This window comes from Triticum urartu, chromosome 1A (genome assembly GCF_056163025.1).
Source record: "Triticum urartu cultivar PI428250 chromosome 1A, HENAU_Tu73, whole genome shotgun sequence".
NCBI classification, from domain to species: domain Eukaryota; kingdom Viridiplantae; phylum Streptophyta; class Magnoliopsida; order Poales; family Poaceae; genus Triticum; species Triticum urartu.
The window spans coordinates 20,679,112-20,696,853 of record NC_141873.1 but is presented as its reverse complement, the minus strand read 5'-3'; the positions used below and the strand labels follow the sequence as shown (position 1 = coordinate 20,696,853).

Sequence of the window (17,742 nt, the reverse complement as noted above, 5' to 3'; positions counted from 1 at the left end):
ATGACTAAGATCGATACTAGTGAGCCCAAACGAGTAAGACCGGTACTTGTGGGTCCAGCCGACTAAGATCATTACTTGTGGGCCCGAATGACTAAGATTGGTACTTCCATGTGTTTTCACTCATGTCGAGACGAAGGGTATCCTTAATGACATTTACTTTACAATTTTGGAATGTTTTTCTTTCGAAGAACAGGGATCAAATCTTATGACAGAACTGTACTTACCCACCAAACATTATTCTTTGCTTAGCATAATTGTGATCTCATTGTATTACGCACCAGCAAAATATATAACAAGGCAATGACAAAAATAGGCGTGCAATCTAGCAACCCCAACTTTATCAATCTTCAGGAGCCCCAGCAATACAATGCCCAACAAGGTCATGCGCCCGTCTAAATTTCTGTAAACCACAAGGCGAGCAATACAACCCCCAATACACACACACACACACAAACCCACAAAAAAATGCAACTCGTTACTCTGCCACATTTGAAGAATACAATCAAGCTACATGGATGGAAAACCACACGGCCTAGTTCATCAAAACAATGCTGCTCATATAACCGTAAGATTAGGCATTCGCTATAGTCAGAAGAAATGATCCAAGAATGCATCTGCAAGAACAAGAAACTGTGGCGTTGCTCGCCCATCTCTGTAGAGATAGTAGCAGGGAAACCTGGTATGATCCCAAAGACATCCCATTCAGATCAGTTTCCACATCACCAACACTATTTCCAATCTTCATATATACATGACCTCAAAATGCCGCCGTTGAAACAAGTCCCTGCACTGCAACGTCCATCATGGACGCCCACAATCACAGAACATTAGTCCTACTTTTGGTCAGAAGTATTAGTAACATCTTCCTAAATAAATGAGGCAGCAACTTTGCTAGAATAAAAAGACACTTGCAACCTTGTAAATCCGTGAAGTCCAACTCTACTAAGTTCCACTCAATAAAAATCAATAGGAGTAGATATTTTGAACGAAACATAGATCCCCATTCCCTAAGAACAGCAAACAGCATTAAAGGACGTTTGTACTGAAGTATCACATTCTGATGGCAAGATTTCATTTGCTCTCTACCCACTTTCATGGTCCAGTCTTATTATCTTTGAGCACTAAAATTTGTAGAAAGCATGATTAAATAAGCTATTATATGAAGGATATAGATGCACTGGTCAGGCTTCATGGCAAGTAAACTGTAATCACTAGCAGAATTTGTTACAGAGAATGGAATACTCGCAGAAAATAATACTACCACAAAAATAGCAGTACCTAACAGTTGTAGATTAGATCGATGGCAAGGCCAGTTCAGACTGTTGTGTACACGAATCATATGCATATGCCCACACAATCGGGACTGTTTCCATCATCCTACCACAAAAACATGCTTAGTTACAGAGAATAAAATACTATTCACCTGGGATTACAACTTGATAATAGGACCACAACCGCAATAGTTCCCTACCACGAAACCCCTTGTAGCTGAAAGTTTGCTGCTATCATCTCCTACACAACATGTATGCACCTACCTTTAGTGTGCGGGAAGGTCGCCGGCGGCGCTGACTAAGGCAGTAGGGTATCCGACGTACGGTGTAGAGCAGCAGTTCCATTAGTTAGACGTGCAAGCAATCCTTGTGAGCAACGATTTATACTGAATCCCATAACATGAAAATGTAGAGCAGGAACTGAACTGGGGATTGATTAATTCCTGAAAAAAGAACAAATTTTGGTGTTTCCCAATCCTCCATTACTCAGAGTTGAAGCCAACATAGATCAATCAAGAGCTGAAGACGAGGTAAAGAAAAGGGGCTGTGGGGGAGACGAACCTGGATGGCGGTCTGGCCGCAGGGGTCAGGGAAGAGGCCGGAGCCGTTCCACGCCTTGGCGACGAAGTTCCCGATGACGGCGTACTGCGTACAGGGCCGGCCGGCACGCGGATTGGATGCGACACGTCGTAGGGCCCGCCACGACCGGCCGGAACCTTGGCGGTAGGAGTGACAACAAGGTCGCGGACTGCCGCTTCTCTTCTGGATCGGGGTCGCCGCGTGGGGATGATCCAAACGGCGCACCGAGCTACCCGTCTACGAGCGGGATGTGCGGCGGCTATGCGGAGAAACCGATTCATTCGTGCGTGGGGACGGCCTCTGAACATGCCGTGAGGAACAGAAAAGGACGAGCGACTCAAGTACTATTATACCCTTTTAGAAAAAAATAAATCTTAAAATAATTTTCTCAGATCCAATGGCTAGAAATAATCAAAGGTGGAGTTACATGAAATTATAAATCGTAACTCCCCAATCACCGTAAAAAAGCTCAGATCATATACAATAAGAAGTTGATGCATGGTATGTTAATGGATAATGGAATAAGTCAGAGAGCGCGTATATGGTTAAGGTTTGTATGTAAGTGTGCTTGCGTTCAATTAGTTTACATATATATGATGCCGTACCGTGTGTAAGAATTCGCCTGATTAACCAGTTAACTTGCCGATTAATCGCTACCCATAGGAACACCGAGTAGCCGATAAACCGATAAATCATTCGATCAATTTATTAACTTGCCGATTAGCCTATGAGTCCCCTACTCGACAGCCAACCAAGCAGCTACTAGTTAACGATTTCCTCAACACTGATGCCATATATGTACATCAGTCTGTTTAAACATGCACACCATATACTCCATATGTTCAGTTGTATTTAGGAAACTCCACCCTGTGGCATGGTCATGCAATCCATTTGAGAGGGTAGAATTGAAATGGCTTATGGGGTAAACCAGAACGAGGAACATGAAAAACAAGGTTATTAAGGACAACCGTGTATACATATAGATGCTGGCTCATGAATAAATGAATAAGGAGAAATAAATAAGTATGCAAGTCATGTGTGCTTAATCGGTGCTTAAAGTGTGCTTAATCGGAGTTGTGGAAAATTTTATTTTATTTTAACTCGTTTTGCCAAATTGTATCGAACTATGTATTTGATGGCTACTTTGTATAATAATATGGATGCATGCATCATTTTGATGCAGAGACTGGGGGTAATCCTTCTTTTAAAAAAAATCGTGTGCTTGATGGGTCACTTATGTATGTGTATGTGCCAAACTGTGAAGTTCAATCAAGTAGATTAAGACAAGCCTAATTAAATTTGTGCATATCTCAATGCCATGCATGTAATTTCCGAGCAATCCCAAGTTCACAGCTCAATTTTAATCACCAATTCTGGACAGAAATACCTTTCCTCTAAAAAGTTTTAATCACTAATTCACTACCAAGAAAATATCCAAAAAAGAGAGATGTGTACCTAAGGAAATGACCGAGCACCTAATGATGCTTCGTGTGCTTGCGCGTGAGGTCTGGTCTCACATCCTGAGATGGATCTTCCTGCCGAACCAGATGTCCAGTGCTACCGGCGACGTACTCACCTGGTGGTCTGCTCTTCAGCAGGGGCATCCCTCCCAAGCTCAGAACAGGGGTCAACTGGTTGATCCCCTGCTCGCTATGATGCATGTGCTTGAGAGAAGCACAAGGCTGTTCAAGAACACCTCTCTGCTTCATCCATCAGTAGTCGATCAAATTCACCAGCATTGCCTTGAGCCGTGGAAGGTGAGGAAAGATAGTCTTAAGTGAGTAGTTACTTGGTGTTGCCATGAAACAATGGGAAGGTTGGGCTGCCGTTTATGTGGTGGTTATTTGTATATGATTCTTACTTCCTATCTTAATATATGGGCACACTTATGTCATGCATTTCTCAAAGAAAAAAAAGATGTGTATATCATGTTTCTTATATGTCGGCAAAGGGTTTGAGCAAAATGTTAAGCCTCATCAACAATAATGTTGGTAGGCACGGGGTCACTCTAAAACTAATTCTCATCTCGGAAGTTTGTCCAAAGCACAGCAGAATCCATTTAAGATATCTCATGGGGCTCGAGTTCTTCTCTAAGTTGATTAAGGTGTGATTAGTATATTTCATTCTAATGACACCATTAGATCTAAGTTGTTGAAATGATCCAGCAACATGCTCACAGTCTGCATATTTCATGAGCATTTTAGTAAACACATGAACAACGAGCCGACATCTCATAAACTAAAAATAACTGGAGTCCATTGAACCATAAGTACATCGATACACGCCATTGGTCAGCGTGTATTTATTCATTCATGATTACTGAAACTACTTATTCATCAGCATGCATAAGTGCATCCATTTTATCTCTTGCTAGCAAAGCTTGCTAACCAAAGGAAGGGGTGGTCGTGACAGTGTTGACGATGATGCGGACACGGTTGGTCCTGAAGTCGAGGGTCATCACCGAGCCAGCAGGAAGGACATCGATGCCAGCGTCAGGCATGTCCTTAAGGATGATCGCCTTGGCCTCCTCAATGGACTTTCCCATTACCTCCGACCATGAAGTCTTCTTCTCCTCTCCGGCGGGGGCTTCTGGGACGGCGCAGCTCATCCTCGATTCGGTGAGCTGCAAACAATTGATCAAAATAGTTCAGTTCAGACTACAAATCACAGTAACAGTTGTCCCAAACAGTTCATCAAGTCGTCTTTCTTTTTTGGTTCAGACTACGGATCAAAATAATGCTAATGCTAGTCATATATCATTTTTCGAAAAGAAGGATAACCCCGGCCTCTGTATGAGGATGATGCATACAGAGAAACTTATTGCCAGAAAGCATATAGAAGTGGAAATATGGAAGATATGCCCAACACTGATATGACTATTTGCATAACACTTGCCCTATTTATAGGGAAGATCTATCACGAGAGAAGATGAGATAGGATGCTCTCACATGCATGACACAAGCAGGAGAGAAGATAAGATGCTCTCACACATGCAGACGTGGAGCACGAAAAATTGTTTGCTTGTGCTAACTAGCCGCATATGCAGAGAAGATGCTGTCGCACATGCATGCATGCAGCGTGCGTGGTACACGAGGTTGCTACTAAATTGGCCACACTTGATTTCGTAGTGGACAACACGTTAGGCTGCTAAGGCTAGTCATAGTCATAGTGGGAGTAACTTAGGTAGTAATGTAGCGCACTCCAAGAAAATTTTGCTTATGTGGCAAGTACTTAATGAGAGGTGTTGTTACTGTAACATAATGCTTACCAAGACAAGATGAGTATACACGCTAATAAATGAAGCCATCTATGATACTACTACTATGTTACTTTGCATTATGAATATAGTAACTTAGACTAGTGTCATATGCATGACACGAGTATAAGTTACTCCCCACCATGACCAGCCTAAACAAGACAACAACGTACCGCGTGATTCAAGGGTGGATGGACGTGTTGCTCGGTGTAGATCGTGTCGGCTACTTGCATACTCCCTCGTCAAGGTTTATTAGCCCTACTAGTATTTTGTATCAAATGTTGCTCATTTATATAACTTAGTCACATCGTATTATCTTATATTACTAATTAAAGGCACCATACAAATCCCCATGTTAATCCACATTATTATAAATATCTTAACCATTCAATCTATATAATGATTTATCTCAACCACATGAGTTACGTTCCTATGTGATGAAAAATAAGGACAACCTGACATGATAACTACAATTTACGTTGCTTTGGTGGGAAAAAAATAAGTACAGCAACGTACAGGCAAGAGTCCATGGAGTTCAAGCCCCAGGATAAAAAGTGTTATGGTCCGGATTTATAGAAAAACACATGTCCCCCTGGAAAAAAAAGACACGTACATATATAAAGATTAAAGGACCACGTACATGTAAGAGTCCTCAATGATGTGTTAAAAAAAGAGTCCTCACGGACCACCTCCAAGCTCCAACAAATAAAAATACACGTGCTTCCTTCAAGCCTAAAAGAAAAGGACACATACAATGAAATGAAAACTATTCAAGCATTCAAATTCTGGGATAAAATGAGTCAACGTCCCGAGTCCCAGAAAGCACACACGTGCATGCTCCCTTTAAAAATGAACAAAACAATGCATAATAAAGACCAAGCTAATTAATTTAATATGTGAAATCACCTAATTCTAAGGTAATAACTAGGAAAGTGTAAATAAACTAGCATGGTCACCCGCGCATTTGCGCGGCTAGATTTTGCTACATGTTTGTAAATATGCTATTCGGCAAAATGTGTAGAAAACACATGATGGAACTTGTTTTTTCTAAGAAAACTCTTTAAAAAGTGTGCTAAGTTTTTCATAAGGATTTTCACGTGCCACTCATACTAATTTCATTTTCGCTTCTTTTATTTCATCTCGTCCCTTATTATTAATAATTGAAGCAATTGGTTTTATGATCTGATCATTAAGAATAAACCCAAACATCGACGAATCACAGAAAAATCTTGTGTTCTTTTTCTACCATCTTAATGTATTTTGCTCCTTTACTTACACATTTATGGTGTACCAACTGGTGGAACACCATGCTTCTAGGTGCTTTAATCGTGACTCATTTAACTTAAATTATCCAAGTCGATTGACCACAGACGTAAGGCAATACTACTATTATTATTCAATGTTTGAAAGAACGCCCTCTCTTTCACTTGGACCGTCAAATTTTTAATTCTGATAGTCTTTACATAATTTTAGGAGAACTCGTACAATGTATATGCACTACCAACATGTGTTATTACAAACTTGTGACGACTTTTATATGGCATGTTTGCTAAAATATTTTCTCACACTAACTCTTTTATTTGCGAGCCTTACATTTCTTGCGAATCACCCTCAATCACCAATGTGTTTTTCAAAGTCATCAATTTCATGAATAGTCATAACAATTCTTGCCTTCGTTTATACTTCTTACCAATCTTTTGTTTTTTATCTGTCTAGATTTTGTTTTTTCAGACTTCCAATATTTATTTTGGTCTCATTTTTATTTGTTGGCCCACCTCTGTTGGTCATAGGCTTGTCCGATCCTTTGGATTATGAACTATGCCGGCATGTATCCAATAAGATTTTTGAATATTATAATACAATTCAAATTTAGCTACTTATAAATTTTAAATTTAATACATAAAATTTACTTTCACTATTAACCTTTTTTTGTCTATTATTATTGTTGTTGTTGTTGTTGTTGTTGTTGTTGTTGTTGTTGTTGTTGTTCATCGGGTAATATCTACCTATCAATTGGGTGACATTTTTTCAGCCTTTAAATCTTTATTATGTCCTTGCGCTTTTTTTTATGAGCAAAACCTTGTTCATATATGTTGGCCCGTTCAACAATGGAAAATATGCTGGCCGTTTATGCTGGTCATATGGTTGTCCGAATCTCCCTCCCTTCCGTATGGAGCATGAATTGGGCCGGCAGGTGATGACAGATTGGCCTACGTTTACCCCTAGCAAGCTTTCTCGTTTTCTCTTCTAGCTGAATTCAAATCGGAATTGACTACCTATCCTTTTCTCCATGTACAACGCTTCCATCCGAGCTTAACAAAATTGAGACTTGTACGTGCCTATCCCATGTACGTGGCTATGATTGCACTTTTCCATCCTAGTAAATCTACGTGACAGATTTCCCCTATGCAAAAAAATAATATATGTTTCTAGACAATATTTGTATGTAACGTCGTGTATTTAAATCTCGACCGTTCATATCTTAAAATTAATGATCAAGATAATTTAATCTATGTGGATGAACGTGGTGTCTTGTTTGACTCTTATTTTAATTATATAATAGATAGATTTGCATGGATGAAAAAATTAAATATTAACATAATTTAACCTGTGATTTTATTGGTATTTCAAATAGGGGCATTTTTCACAACCACGTCCATTTAAATTTAAAATTAATGGTTAAACTCTTTGTAGTATTACGATATACTCTGTTGTTAGGGGACTAAATCATCATGAGCGCCTTTTGTAAATGTATATTCCACGAATAATATATAACTAAAACTTTCTTATCTAATAGTCCCTCCGTCGCATGTTAAGCGTCGCACAAACAGATGTATCTAACACTAAAATATGCCTAGATACATCCGTTAGAGCGATACATAATATGGACGGTGGGAGTAATTTCCTAGAAGCCTTTACTTGGTGTACAGTCTTATGGTTCAAAAATTGAATAGTTATATACAAATATGCTAAGTAATTACAAAATTATTGCCGCCAACCATTCTTTATGGGAAATTCAAGCAAATAGCCATGAGTACCACAATAATTGTATGAAATTGTGCCTACCCTTGATGTTTATCAAAGGTTGGACATTACTTCTATTATTTTGGAAAGAAATTTTTGAACTACAGAAACATATTCGGATTTTCTGCATTTCTCTTCGACAATTTGAAGTAAATATATATTTGTCCAAAAATGTTGATATTGTTTGTCAGAAATACATTGCAGTTGCAAACCTCATTGCAAAGGAATCTTCTAATATATAAAAATGGACATCATTTCACATATAAAAGGTCTTATATTTTGAATTAATTCAATTCTTAACTAATTTAACCAATATTTAAGTATAAAATTAATATGCTCCTTTAATACACCATAATATAAATTTTATTGCTTATTTGTACATATAGTTGACTCTTTCATTTCAAAATTACATTATTGAAACAGTATTGGATAACAGAAAAACGTGAAGAAGAACTATATCTAGCCCAGACTAGTTTATATAATACAAAAGGTATAGAATTGCATTTGCATTCAAAAGAGAATTCACACAATATAGTTTTTTCACATATAGTTTATATTTTACTAGTTTATTTTATGGTCAAAGTTTGACAATAATTACAATGGGGCATAATAAAACCAGACAAGGGAGTAACTCAAAATACAGATAAGCGGGGATGACTACCATAAAAGCAGCTCCTAAGTTGCAAAAAAAAAACATGGGCTGTTGGATATCGAATGGATGCTCCTGATTGGTGGGTGGGTGGGGGGGGGGGGGGGGAGCTGCTGGAAGGACTTGTTTTGTATTACCTCCATTCTAGATTGGCCGAGGGGAGCTGGTGAATAATAAAATTAAAAAAAATCCTACATCTAGGTATGTTTGACGAAAACTCTACGTAATGCTTACAAATAATTATTACCCCCTCCCCGAATATTAGGGGGGTGGGCCCCTTCCTCCCCTAAGTCGTCCAATCCTACCCCCTTGTAGGACTGCACGTTAAACACGTAAATTATACTTCCTCCATTCCTAAATATAAGACTTTGGGACAATTTAATTTAAACTGCCCCAATGTCTATGGAGGCAGTATAACGTAGATCAAGCATTGCTGGAATAAAATCACTAGTTCCAGACTGGGCCTTAGGATGAATTTTCACACCCAAATAGTTCTTGTAAGAACTCTCTTTAGACATGCCATGGTTTTTTGCTTTTGATTTGTGTTTCATAGACATTCTTGTCCGCACTCAAATGGACACAACACAACCCAAATGATTAATACACTTTTACTGAACATGTGTTTTTTTGCAGGGGCGAACTTGTATTATACCATACATGCCTCCTTTTTAGGGGACATCTGACATCCGACGTCAAGGAAGTGCAGCGGCCTCGGAGATCACCCCTTGTGTTATGTTGACAGAGACGTTAACCACATTTTCTTCTATTGTGTCCCACCCAGTTCCTTTGGAGATACCTTTGGAAAGTGGTGAGTTGCAGTTGATGACGTGCTAACTTCCATAACTTCTGAGAGATTATCCTGGCCAGCTCTGGTTGTACTCGTGTGATATATTGGGTGGGGCTTCAGGGATGTATATTGGACACTTCGGACTATTAGAAATAAACTTGTCTTTGAGCGGATCCATCTTCAACTTGCTACCAACGGGATCTTCAAATTGTGTGTTTTCTTGCAACAAAGGAAGGTCTCGAGAAGAGGCGAGATAAGCACGTGATATGTGTGTGTTTTAAATATTTCATATCAAGAATGTGTATCTAGTGACAATATATATCTTTGTGAAATCCGTTTAGTGATGTACGAGGCCCCATTAAGTACTTCAATTTTTAGGAGTTGCTATGCAAGTCCAGAGATGAGTTGTCCAGTGCAACCAGGAAATAGGAGATTGATATGACCGTAGAACGTGGAAGTAATATTATGTGCGGCTTCATTTTTTTTTTTTTGCGGGTAATGTGCGGCTTCATTGGAGGTGTGGGATCGATGTTTTATCACCTGGTGACTAAGTGTCTAAAACCAGATAGTTCACCACTAGCAACTTTATAGCGATGAAGATCCAGTCGCATGAGACAAACAGTAAAAACTGATATTCGATCTAAACGGTATCAGTGATAAAATTCTGCGGGCAACTAGAACTCACTGATGATGATGATGACGATGATGATGATGATGATGATGATGATGATGATGATGACAAATTTGGAGCTGACTGTCATCCATGTATAAATGGTGCTCTGCATGTTTGGAAGAATCAAATGGAACATGAATGCATGCATGGTTCGTACAGCAACAAAGTTGTTTCAAAGAGGATACCAAATGGACTGCCACGTGGAAGGACTAGGTAGCGCATGCCATTCTCTAATTTTGTGGATAATGAGTACTCAGATACAAACCTAGTACTCTTTCAAACAGGAACTAGTCCAAGGCACAAACAACGTACACATAAGTAGATGAAACGATTCTCTCTCAATAAAAGGTAGACGAAACGAAAAGTTACACAAATCCATGCCATGCTGATGCTCGACATGCCAGCATTTATTCATCAACTACTAAAAACTTATTCATGCGCATGCATCGATGGGGCACGCATACATTTCTTTGCGCTTGCAAAACTAGAGCTAGCCAGTGAAGGGTGTGTCGGCGACGGTATCGACGAAGATGCGCACGCGGTTGGGCCTCAAGTCCCGGGTCACCGGCGACCCGGCTGGCAGCACGACGATGTCGGCGTCGGGCTTGTCTTTGAGTATGATCTCTCTGGCCTCCTTTATGGACTTGCCCACCACCTCTGGCCATGACTTCTGCCACGACTCACCGGCGAGGCCGTCGGTGCTAGCTGGGACATCTGTGGAGCTCATCGTTGATGGACCAGCCTACAAATCAATTTTCCAAAAGCGAGAAACAGGTCAGTCTTAGAGAGAAAGTAGCACCAAAACTGAAACCGATTGATTGATAGCAAAATATGCTAGGTAGCTAAAGATTGATCGACAAAAGCAACATGGATATGTGTATATCTATGATCCGACTCACCGGCTGAATGGACCTCAAGCCTATTACTTAATCTTCTCAACTTGGTTGGTATCTTGATGCTGCATAAACACAGCATGGATGTCTACTTATAGGGGAGATCGATATAAGCGGCACTGTGTTATGTGCAGAGAAGATGCATGCCCTCACATGCATGCATGTACCCAGGGGAAGGCGCGTGATACACGAGATAAGATGCTGATTGGCCGGACTGGATTTCGTGATGGATAACACGTACGGATGCTAAGGAAGACGACAGCATACCACGTGATTCACAGGTCCATCGACTTGTAGCTAGGAGCTCAATGAACCATAGCCGTTTTCTGGTGCTGTAGTCCTCCTCAACTTCGTTGAGTAACTAGAATAAATGCCACACAATAAGTTGATGCTATATCATCAACTTCTCCTTACATGTCTAGAACATTCAATCAGTTCTTCTGGTGAGTGGGTGCCTGGTCAATTTTTTTTGTTCACCTATTTTCCCTCGTGGTTTATGCTTTATTTTTCCTGATCCAAGAGTTCATTGAAGAACATGAGTTCCATGGAAGGAAGCACTGTGAAGTTTTCAGAGCCTGCAGGAGGGGGCACCGGAGCCGGCAGTGTGAAGACGTCGTGGCCAGAGGTCGTCGGGATGTCCGTTGGGAAGGCCAAGGAGATCATCCTCAAGGATAAGCCTGATGCTGAGATAGAGGTCCTGCCAGTCGATGCGTGGGTGACCCAGGACTTAAGGCCCGACCGTGTCCAAATCTTCGTCGCTGTTGCCGACACACCTACGGTTGGTTAGCTAGCTTATCGGGCATGAATCATTCATTATTATGTAACAGGGATGTACTTTTCTCTTTGATAATCATTTAAATGAAGGAATAAATGCATGCTGGGCATGAGCGAATCATGCCCAAGTTCAGCCTTCAGCGTATTCATCCATGACATGTTGGGCATGTCATGGATAATTGCGCTCTCTGTTTCATCTAGATTTACTCTTACTAGGCAGGGAATGTGCCCTGACGCTCGGCGGTGCTAGTACTTCACGTTGCGAGTTTTTCTTTTTGACAGGAATTTAAAGTTGTGAGTTGGCACATTAAACCTTAGGTTTGTTCACATCGGTTAGCTGGTCATTTATCATATTCCCATAGAGCAAACATCCAAAAAGACGACAACAACAAGAAGGATAATATATTATTTGGATCTAAGCACAAATTGGTCACTGCTTACGGTAACTGAAAGTTATGTGTCACCCTAAATCTCAAGCAAGAGCAAACTCATAAATATATGACACTAGAAGAAATCCTAGTATTAACATCGGTACTCAAAGAACCATAACCTCTTTATCTGCTGCACAAATAATTATGTTTTATCACTTTCATGTGAACTTTAAACTATCTGTAACTTTAATGTGATAGGCACGCAACAAAGGGACGCGGCTCTTTTTGTGTCAAACATTGAAAAATGTTTGGTTGCTTGCAAAGTTTCATCATCGGATGACATTCGTGGAAAACGTGGCAAAAAAATATTGATGCTCCAAAATCCTGCAAAGTCCTTTATATGCTGCCAGTTATGTTTTCCATAATTTTCTGAGTTCCTGAACATATCATCGCTAAATTTATTGAGGAGTTCCAGTGGGCTTCCAACTAGGTAGAACTCTTCAAATTGAAAAAGAGATCAAGTATGCTTCCTTCAATCTGCAAAAACAACAACCGTCACCAAACCATATAGTTTATGACATACACTGTTTTAACTGGATTGGCTAGGTATCAGAATCCATAACATGGCTGAAAATTATTTCCTTTTTGTCCATGATGCCAGACGAGGCGAACACAATGGCCAATGGTTCTAAAGTGATCCCTACCATTGCAGAGGAGGGGCCCATTTCTAGTCGATGTTGTCTCTAATGATGATGGTATCGTGGCGTGTCGGTTGGATAGGATCCAGGATGACAATCTTCATGGAGAGGATGTTGGCCAAGCCTTCTTTCCCCTGCTCGTCTTTGTATTTGAAAAAAGTTCACGTATTAAAACAAATTAAGTTGTTGACACATTTCTGGATATACAATTGTGTACTTTGAAAATAGGGTTTAAGTAGTTACGAAAAAAGAAAGTAAAAAACAATACCATACCAAAAAATGTTTAAAGAGTGAAACTAAAAGTAGGAGTATAGGAAAAGAAAAAACAACAGAAAGAGAAAGGAAACAAGATAAAGAAAGGAAAAAAAAGAGAGAACAAAACAAAACAACAGCGGACATGGTCACAGTCCATGTAAGAACTCTAGAAGCGTTTTGGTGACATTTTATAGCTGAAGTCATTAAGATATGTTTTTCAGCCACATGCGTGAATCCGGTTGAACAGGACACCAAATGGACTGCATCTGCGCATGCCACTCTAATTTTGAGGACGACATTGAGTTAATCAAATACTCGGATATAGCATTCTCTCATCAAACCAAAAGTACAATGCAAAAACATACACATAAGTAGAGATCCATGCCATGCTACTGCTCGACATGCCTGCATTTATTCATTCATTGATAAAAATGTATTCACGAACATGCATGGTGCAGGCACACATTCCTTTGGGCCTGCAAAAGTGCAAAGCTGCCTAGCCAGTGAAGGGTGTTTTGGCGACGGTGTCGACAAAGATGCGCACACGTTTGGGCCTCAAGTCCAGGGCGACCGGTGCCCCTGCTGGGAGGACGACGATATCATCGTCATGCTTGTCCTTGAGAATGATCTGCCCGACCTCCTTGATGGACTTCCCCACCACCTGCGGCCATGACTTCTGACTCAATGAAGAGGCCTCTAGGGGTGGTGTCGTCCGTGAAGCTCATCGTCAATCTGGCACGCTACAAAACAATACACTGAGCAAGCAATAGCAAGCTGTGTTTCTAATTAAGCAAAATTTACCAATGCTAACTAGGTAAAGATTGATGGACAAAGGCTAGATGGGATACTCACGCTGTAGCTAAATAAACCTCGAGCTTGTTAATTGATCGTGGATTGGTTGATATCGGCATATAACTTACACAAGTACTAAGTTATACGTGCATAGCACGTCAGAGCTCATATAATCAAATTACAACCCAAGATAGACATATTGTTATTGTATTAATTATAACATGGAAATGGAATTGTGAGGCATATTGACGTATAAGATGCAGAAGCACATAAAAATATATCGAGCGTGTTTTGTCTAGGTATCTTTTTTTTGGAAATGAAGGCGTACCCCCATCCTTTGCATCATAATGATGCATGCAACCATCTTATTAAAAAGGTCTCGAAGTAGCACATAGTCGTAAAAGTATTACAGCTCGCAAGCGGAGCGAAACAAAGAAAAGAAAAGTACATGCTTAAAAACGCAACTGGTAAGGCAATGTAAAGGATAAGCTCCTGAGACTCCTATCCTATTATGCGGCCGCCATCCGAATTGATTGAATATAACCCGTACTACCATCTTCCACTGGTTGCACCCAGTAACCAAAGGCTCCCTGAAATCCATATGAGTGAGTAAGGACCACGTACGGATTCATGCGGTAGCTCTGAAGATGACCTTGGGTAATGGTCCCTTCCAAGGACGAATCGCCGTCGAAGCCGTCCGGCGATGCACCACTCGCCGGAGAACCTCCACCGCATCCGCTTTGCCCAGCCCATCCCAAGCACGATGGCTCACCGGAACGATCCCGTCGATGAAACCAGCCACCTCCTCCTCCGAGTAGCCAACCCGGAGCGATTCGCAAACGTAGTCACTTGGCGTTGGGGAGTACACCGCCGCCCCGGATCCGCCGCCGTCCCGGGCCTCCTCATCATCGGAGTCCGAGCCAGCGAGGGCCCAGAAACGATTGCCGCCGCGATGAGAGGGCGTCGACGGCCGGTGCGCCGTCCCGCGGTGACCCCCGCGGTCGGCCCCATGGTCGCCCCTCATCCGATGAAAATACCTTTTGTCTAGGTATCTATTCTGGCTATATAAAGCTATTGTTCTATCTGCAGAGATAAGTATGATTTATGAAAGTACATAGCCTTGAATATAGAGTAAAAATGAATAATAGTTTGGGCAGAAAAAAGAAATTATGATAGTACGGGTATGGAAGAAGTAGAAATGATATCTGCAGAGAAGATGCTCGCATACCGGCACATGCATGCACCTAGGGAGCATGTGATACACGAGGTAGGTGCGTGTCAATATTAACTCCCGTGCCGGGGTTGAGACATTCATGCCAATATTAACTGCCATGCTCGAAGAAGTAGAAATTTCGATTGGTCCGTGTCAATATTAACTCCCGTGCCGGGGATGAGACATGCGGGCCTTCCTCCAACTCAGAGCATCTCCAACAGCCGTCTAACACGCTACGCACTAAAAACTACTTTGCCACGCGTCCTTCGCCTACTTTTGCGCGGCCAGCAGCACTAGATTCAACAACCGCGCTAAAATGCACAACGCACGCACCGTTTCAGCAGCGCGTAAAAAATGCAACGCGCGCGACTCGTCGGGGTATTGCATATATTATATTTTGGACACAAAATGGATTTCAAACATTCAAAATGCAATGAACATGACATATAAATTTCACACAAACAAGTTGATGAATAAAAGTTCATGCCCACAAGTTCAAAATCATGCCCACAAGTTCATCCAACCAAGTTCAAAATGCAAACCAAGTTCATGACACAAACGAAAGACACATCAAACCTCGTCCTCGTTTTCGTCCTCATCTTCGGAAGACGATTCTTCCTCCTCCGAAGATGATTCTTCCTCCTCCTCCTCATTGTCGCGCACCGCATCACGTGAAGCTCGGACAGTGTTGGCAAGATCTTCAACGGCATCTTCATGGGAAGGCAGCGGCGGCGGCGACGGCGGTGGAGGGGTCGCGGCTGTAGGATGGGGTGAGCGGGATGCCCGCGCGTGCGTCTATCGGGTCAAGTTCGCCGGCGCCAGTGCGCGCGGGGCGAAGGTGGCGGGGAGGAAAGAGTGCGCGCGAGCGCTCGTGTGTGCCGCGCGCGGAAGTGGGCGCCCCAAATACACAGCGCGAGTTGGCGATTCGGACCACGCGCCCAACTCCATATGCCGCGCGCGCTTATTGCACGCCTGCTGGAGCTTGTCTACCTGTTGCGCGCGCGCTAAAATGACAAAATTTGCGGCGCGGCGCTTGTTTAGCGCGGCTGTTGGAGATACTCTCAAACAAGCACCGTCGACAATAGCACCACAGAAACGCTGCCGACAAAACAACATATGTGTGGCGACACCAGCTCCGGAGATGGGGACAGCCCTCCCGGCTGATCTTCTCCTTGAGATCATGGTGTGGACTGACTTTATCACGCTCATCCGATGCACCGCGGTCTGCAAGCACCTCCGCCATGACATTCTAAGCCCGTCATTCATCCGCGGGGCCACCCAGCAGGCGGCCCCCTCCATCCCCGCCGACCTCTCCACCTATAACAACAACTGGTGCCTCACTCTGGTCCACCCAATTACGACTACCGCGGTGTCCTTCTGCCATGACCACCTGTCGCCCTTCATATCGCGTCGTGGCGCTAATCTCGTTGACCGGTACTATCCGGTGACGTCCCGCGGTGGTCTCGTCGTCCTTCGCCGCGAGTCAGATGGCTCCTCCGGCCTGTGCGTGTACGACCCGATGACGGGCCATCTTACCTTCCTCTCAAAACCACCTCAGATTAGGATCTGCAATGTTCACAAATATGTCTTGCTCACCGCGGCTGATGGCATCGACTGCTCCTTCCTGCTGATCTTCATCGTTTTCTACGGATCAAGCATCAACGTATACACTGCCACATCCTCCTCTAGTAGCTGGGGTGTTATCACTTCTGCGAGCAACCGAGACTACACATGCTGGTCGACCAGTAAACACAACGACCCCGTCAAGCTCCCAGCTACGAGTTGCATGGCAAACCAGCTCCACTTGGCGACGTCGCCGGGCAGGAACCTATTGAAACTGTTGGCTATAAACAATTTTAGGATATATGTGTGGTTACAACTCCCTAAAGTCTCAACAGGTCGTGGTGGCTGGGTACTAGAAGGCATAGAGGAGGGACCAGGGGCTAGACACCCCCCAACGATCGGCCCCCCTCAATGTCTCACGTTTTTTTTGAGGGACCCTCAATGTCGCACGTGCTGTAGTAGTATACAGTATGTGCTTTTTTTTTAGAAATGTATGCTGTATGTGCTAATGGCCGTAGATAATAGCTGCTTAATTAGTAATTAAGCCCAAAGTTAATACTTGCGTGGCCTACTAACCGAAGCCCAAGTAGTAGCCCATCTGCCCACTTTGACCTGAAAGCCTACAAGTATGATATTTGTGTCGTTAATCTAATCTTCAAGATTCTTCTAAAAAAAAAATCTAATCTTCAAGATCGATCCACCAGCTAGGGCTCCTGCCGCCGCTCGTCGTCTTGTTGCTCCTGCAGTCCAGCCGCCGGGCGCTGCCCCCGTTTGCCAGCCGCCGGGCCCTAAGAATCTATACAGATCATGAAGAGAAGGAGGTTGCTTCCGCGGTGTTTTGCCATACTGTTAATTCTGCCAAGGAGCCAGGCCATTGAGTCCGTTATTTGTGCGTGATCTAGGGCTCAAGTCTAAAGGTACACAAACATACACTTCCTCTACTC

General features: G+C 42.4%; 2 protein-coding genes, 1 long non-coding RNA gene and 3 pseudogenes across 3 annotated transcripts; 1 reads left to right on the top strand and 5 right to left on the bottom strand.

Annotated features, from left to right (window-relative positions):
- Nucleotides 1-323: 323 nt before the first annotated feature.
- Nucleotides 324-1,665, bottom strand: LOC147988551 (uncharacterized). The gene is made up of 3 exons (XR_015615669.1): nucleotides 1,536-1,665; nucleotides 1,279-1,377; nucleotides 324-789 (listed from the first exon to the last, which is right to left on the bottom strand). It is a non-coding gene; the product is annotated as an uncharacterized LOC147988551 (long non-coding RNA).
- Nucleotides 1,666-3,987: 2,322 nt separating this feature from the next.
- LOC147988550 (subtilisin-chymotrypsin inhibitor-2A pseudogene) lies at nucleotides 3,988-4,601 on the bottom strand (annotated as a pseudogene).
- A 5,953-nt stretch (nucleotides 4,602-10,554) lies between these two features.
- On the bottom strand, nucleotides 10,555-10,981 carry LOC125543198 (subtilisin-chymotrypsin inhibitor-2B). The gene has a single exon (XM_048706467.2). It carries the CDS (start codon nucleotides 10,964-10,966, stop codon nucleotides 10,730-10,732), a length of 237 nt encoding a protein of 78 aa, XP_048562424.2. The 5' UTR covers nucleotides 10,967-10,981; the 3' UTR covers nucleotides 10,555-10,729.
- Nucleotides 10,982-11,652: 671 nt separating this feature from the next.
- On the top strand, nucleotides 11,653-11,958 carry LOC147988549 (subtilisin-chymotrypsin inhibitor CI-1A-like). The gene has a single exon (XM_087544609.1). The coding sequence runs from the start codon at nucleotides 11,668-11,670 to the stop codon at nucleotides 11,917-11,919; it is 252 nt and encodes an 83-aa protein (XP_087400735.1). The 5' UTR covers nucleotides 11,653-11,667; the 3' UTR covers nucleotides 11,920-11,958.
- A 1,763-nt stretch (nucleotides 11,959-13,721) lies between these two features.
- LOC125527329 (subtilisin-chymotrypsin inhibitor WSCI pseudogene) lies at nucleotides 13,722-14,378 on the bottom strand (annotated as a pseudogene).
- A 50-nt stretch (nucleotides 14,379-14,428) lies between these two features.
- On the bottom strand, nucleotides 14,429-15,046 carry LOC147988548 (uncharacterized; annotated as a pseudogene).
- Nucleotides 15,047-17,742: the final 2,696 nt, after the last annotated feature.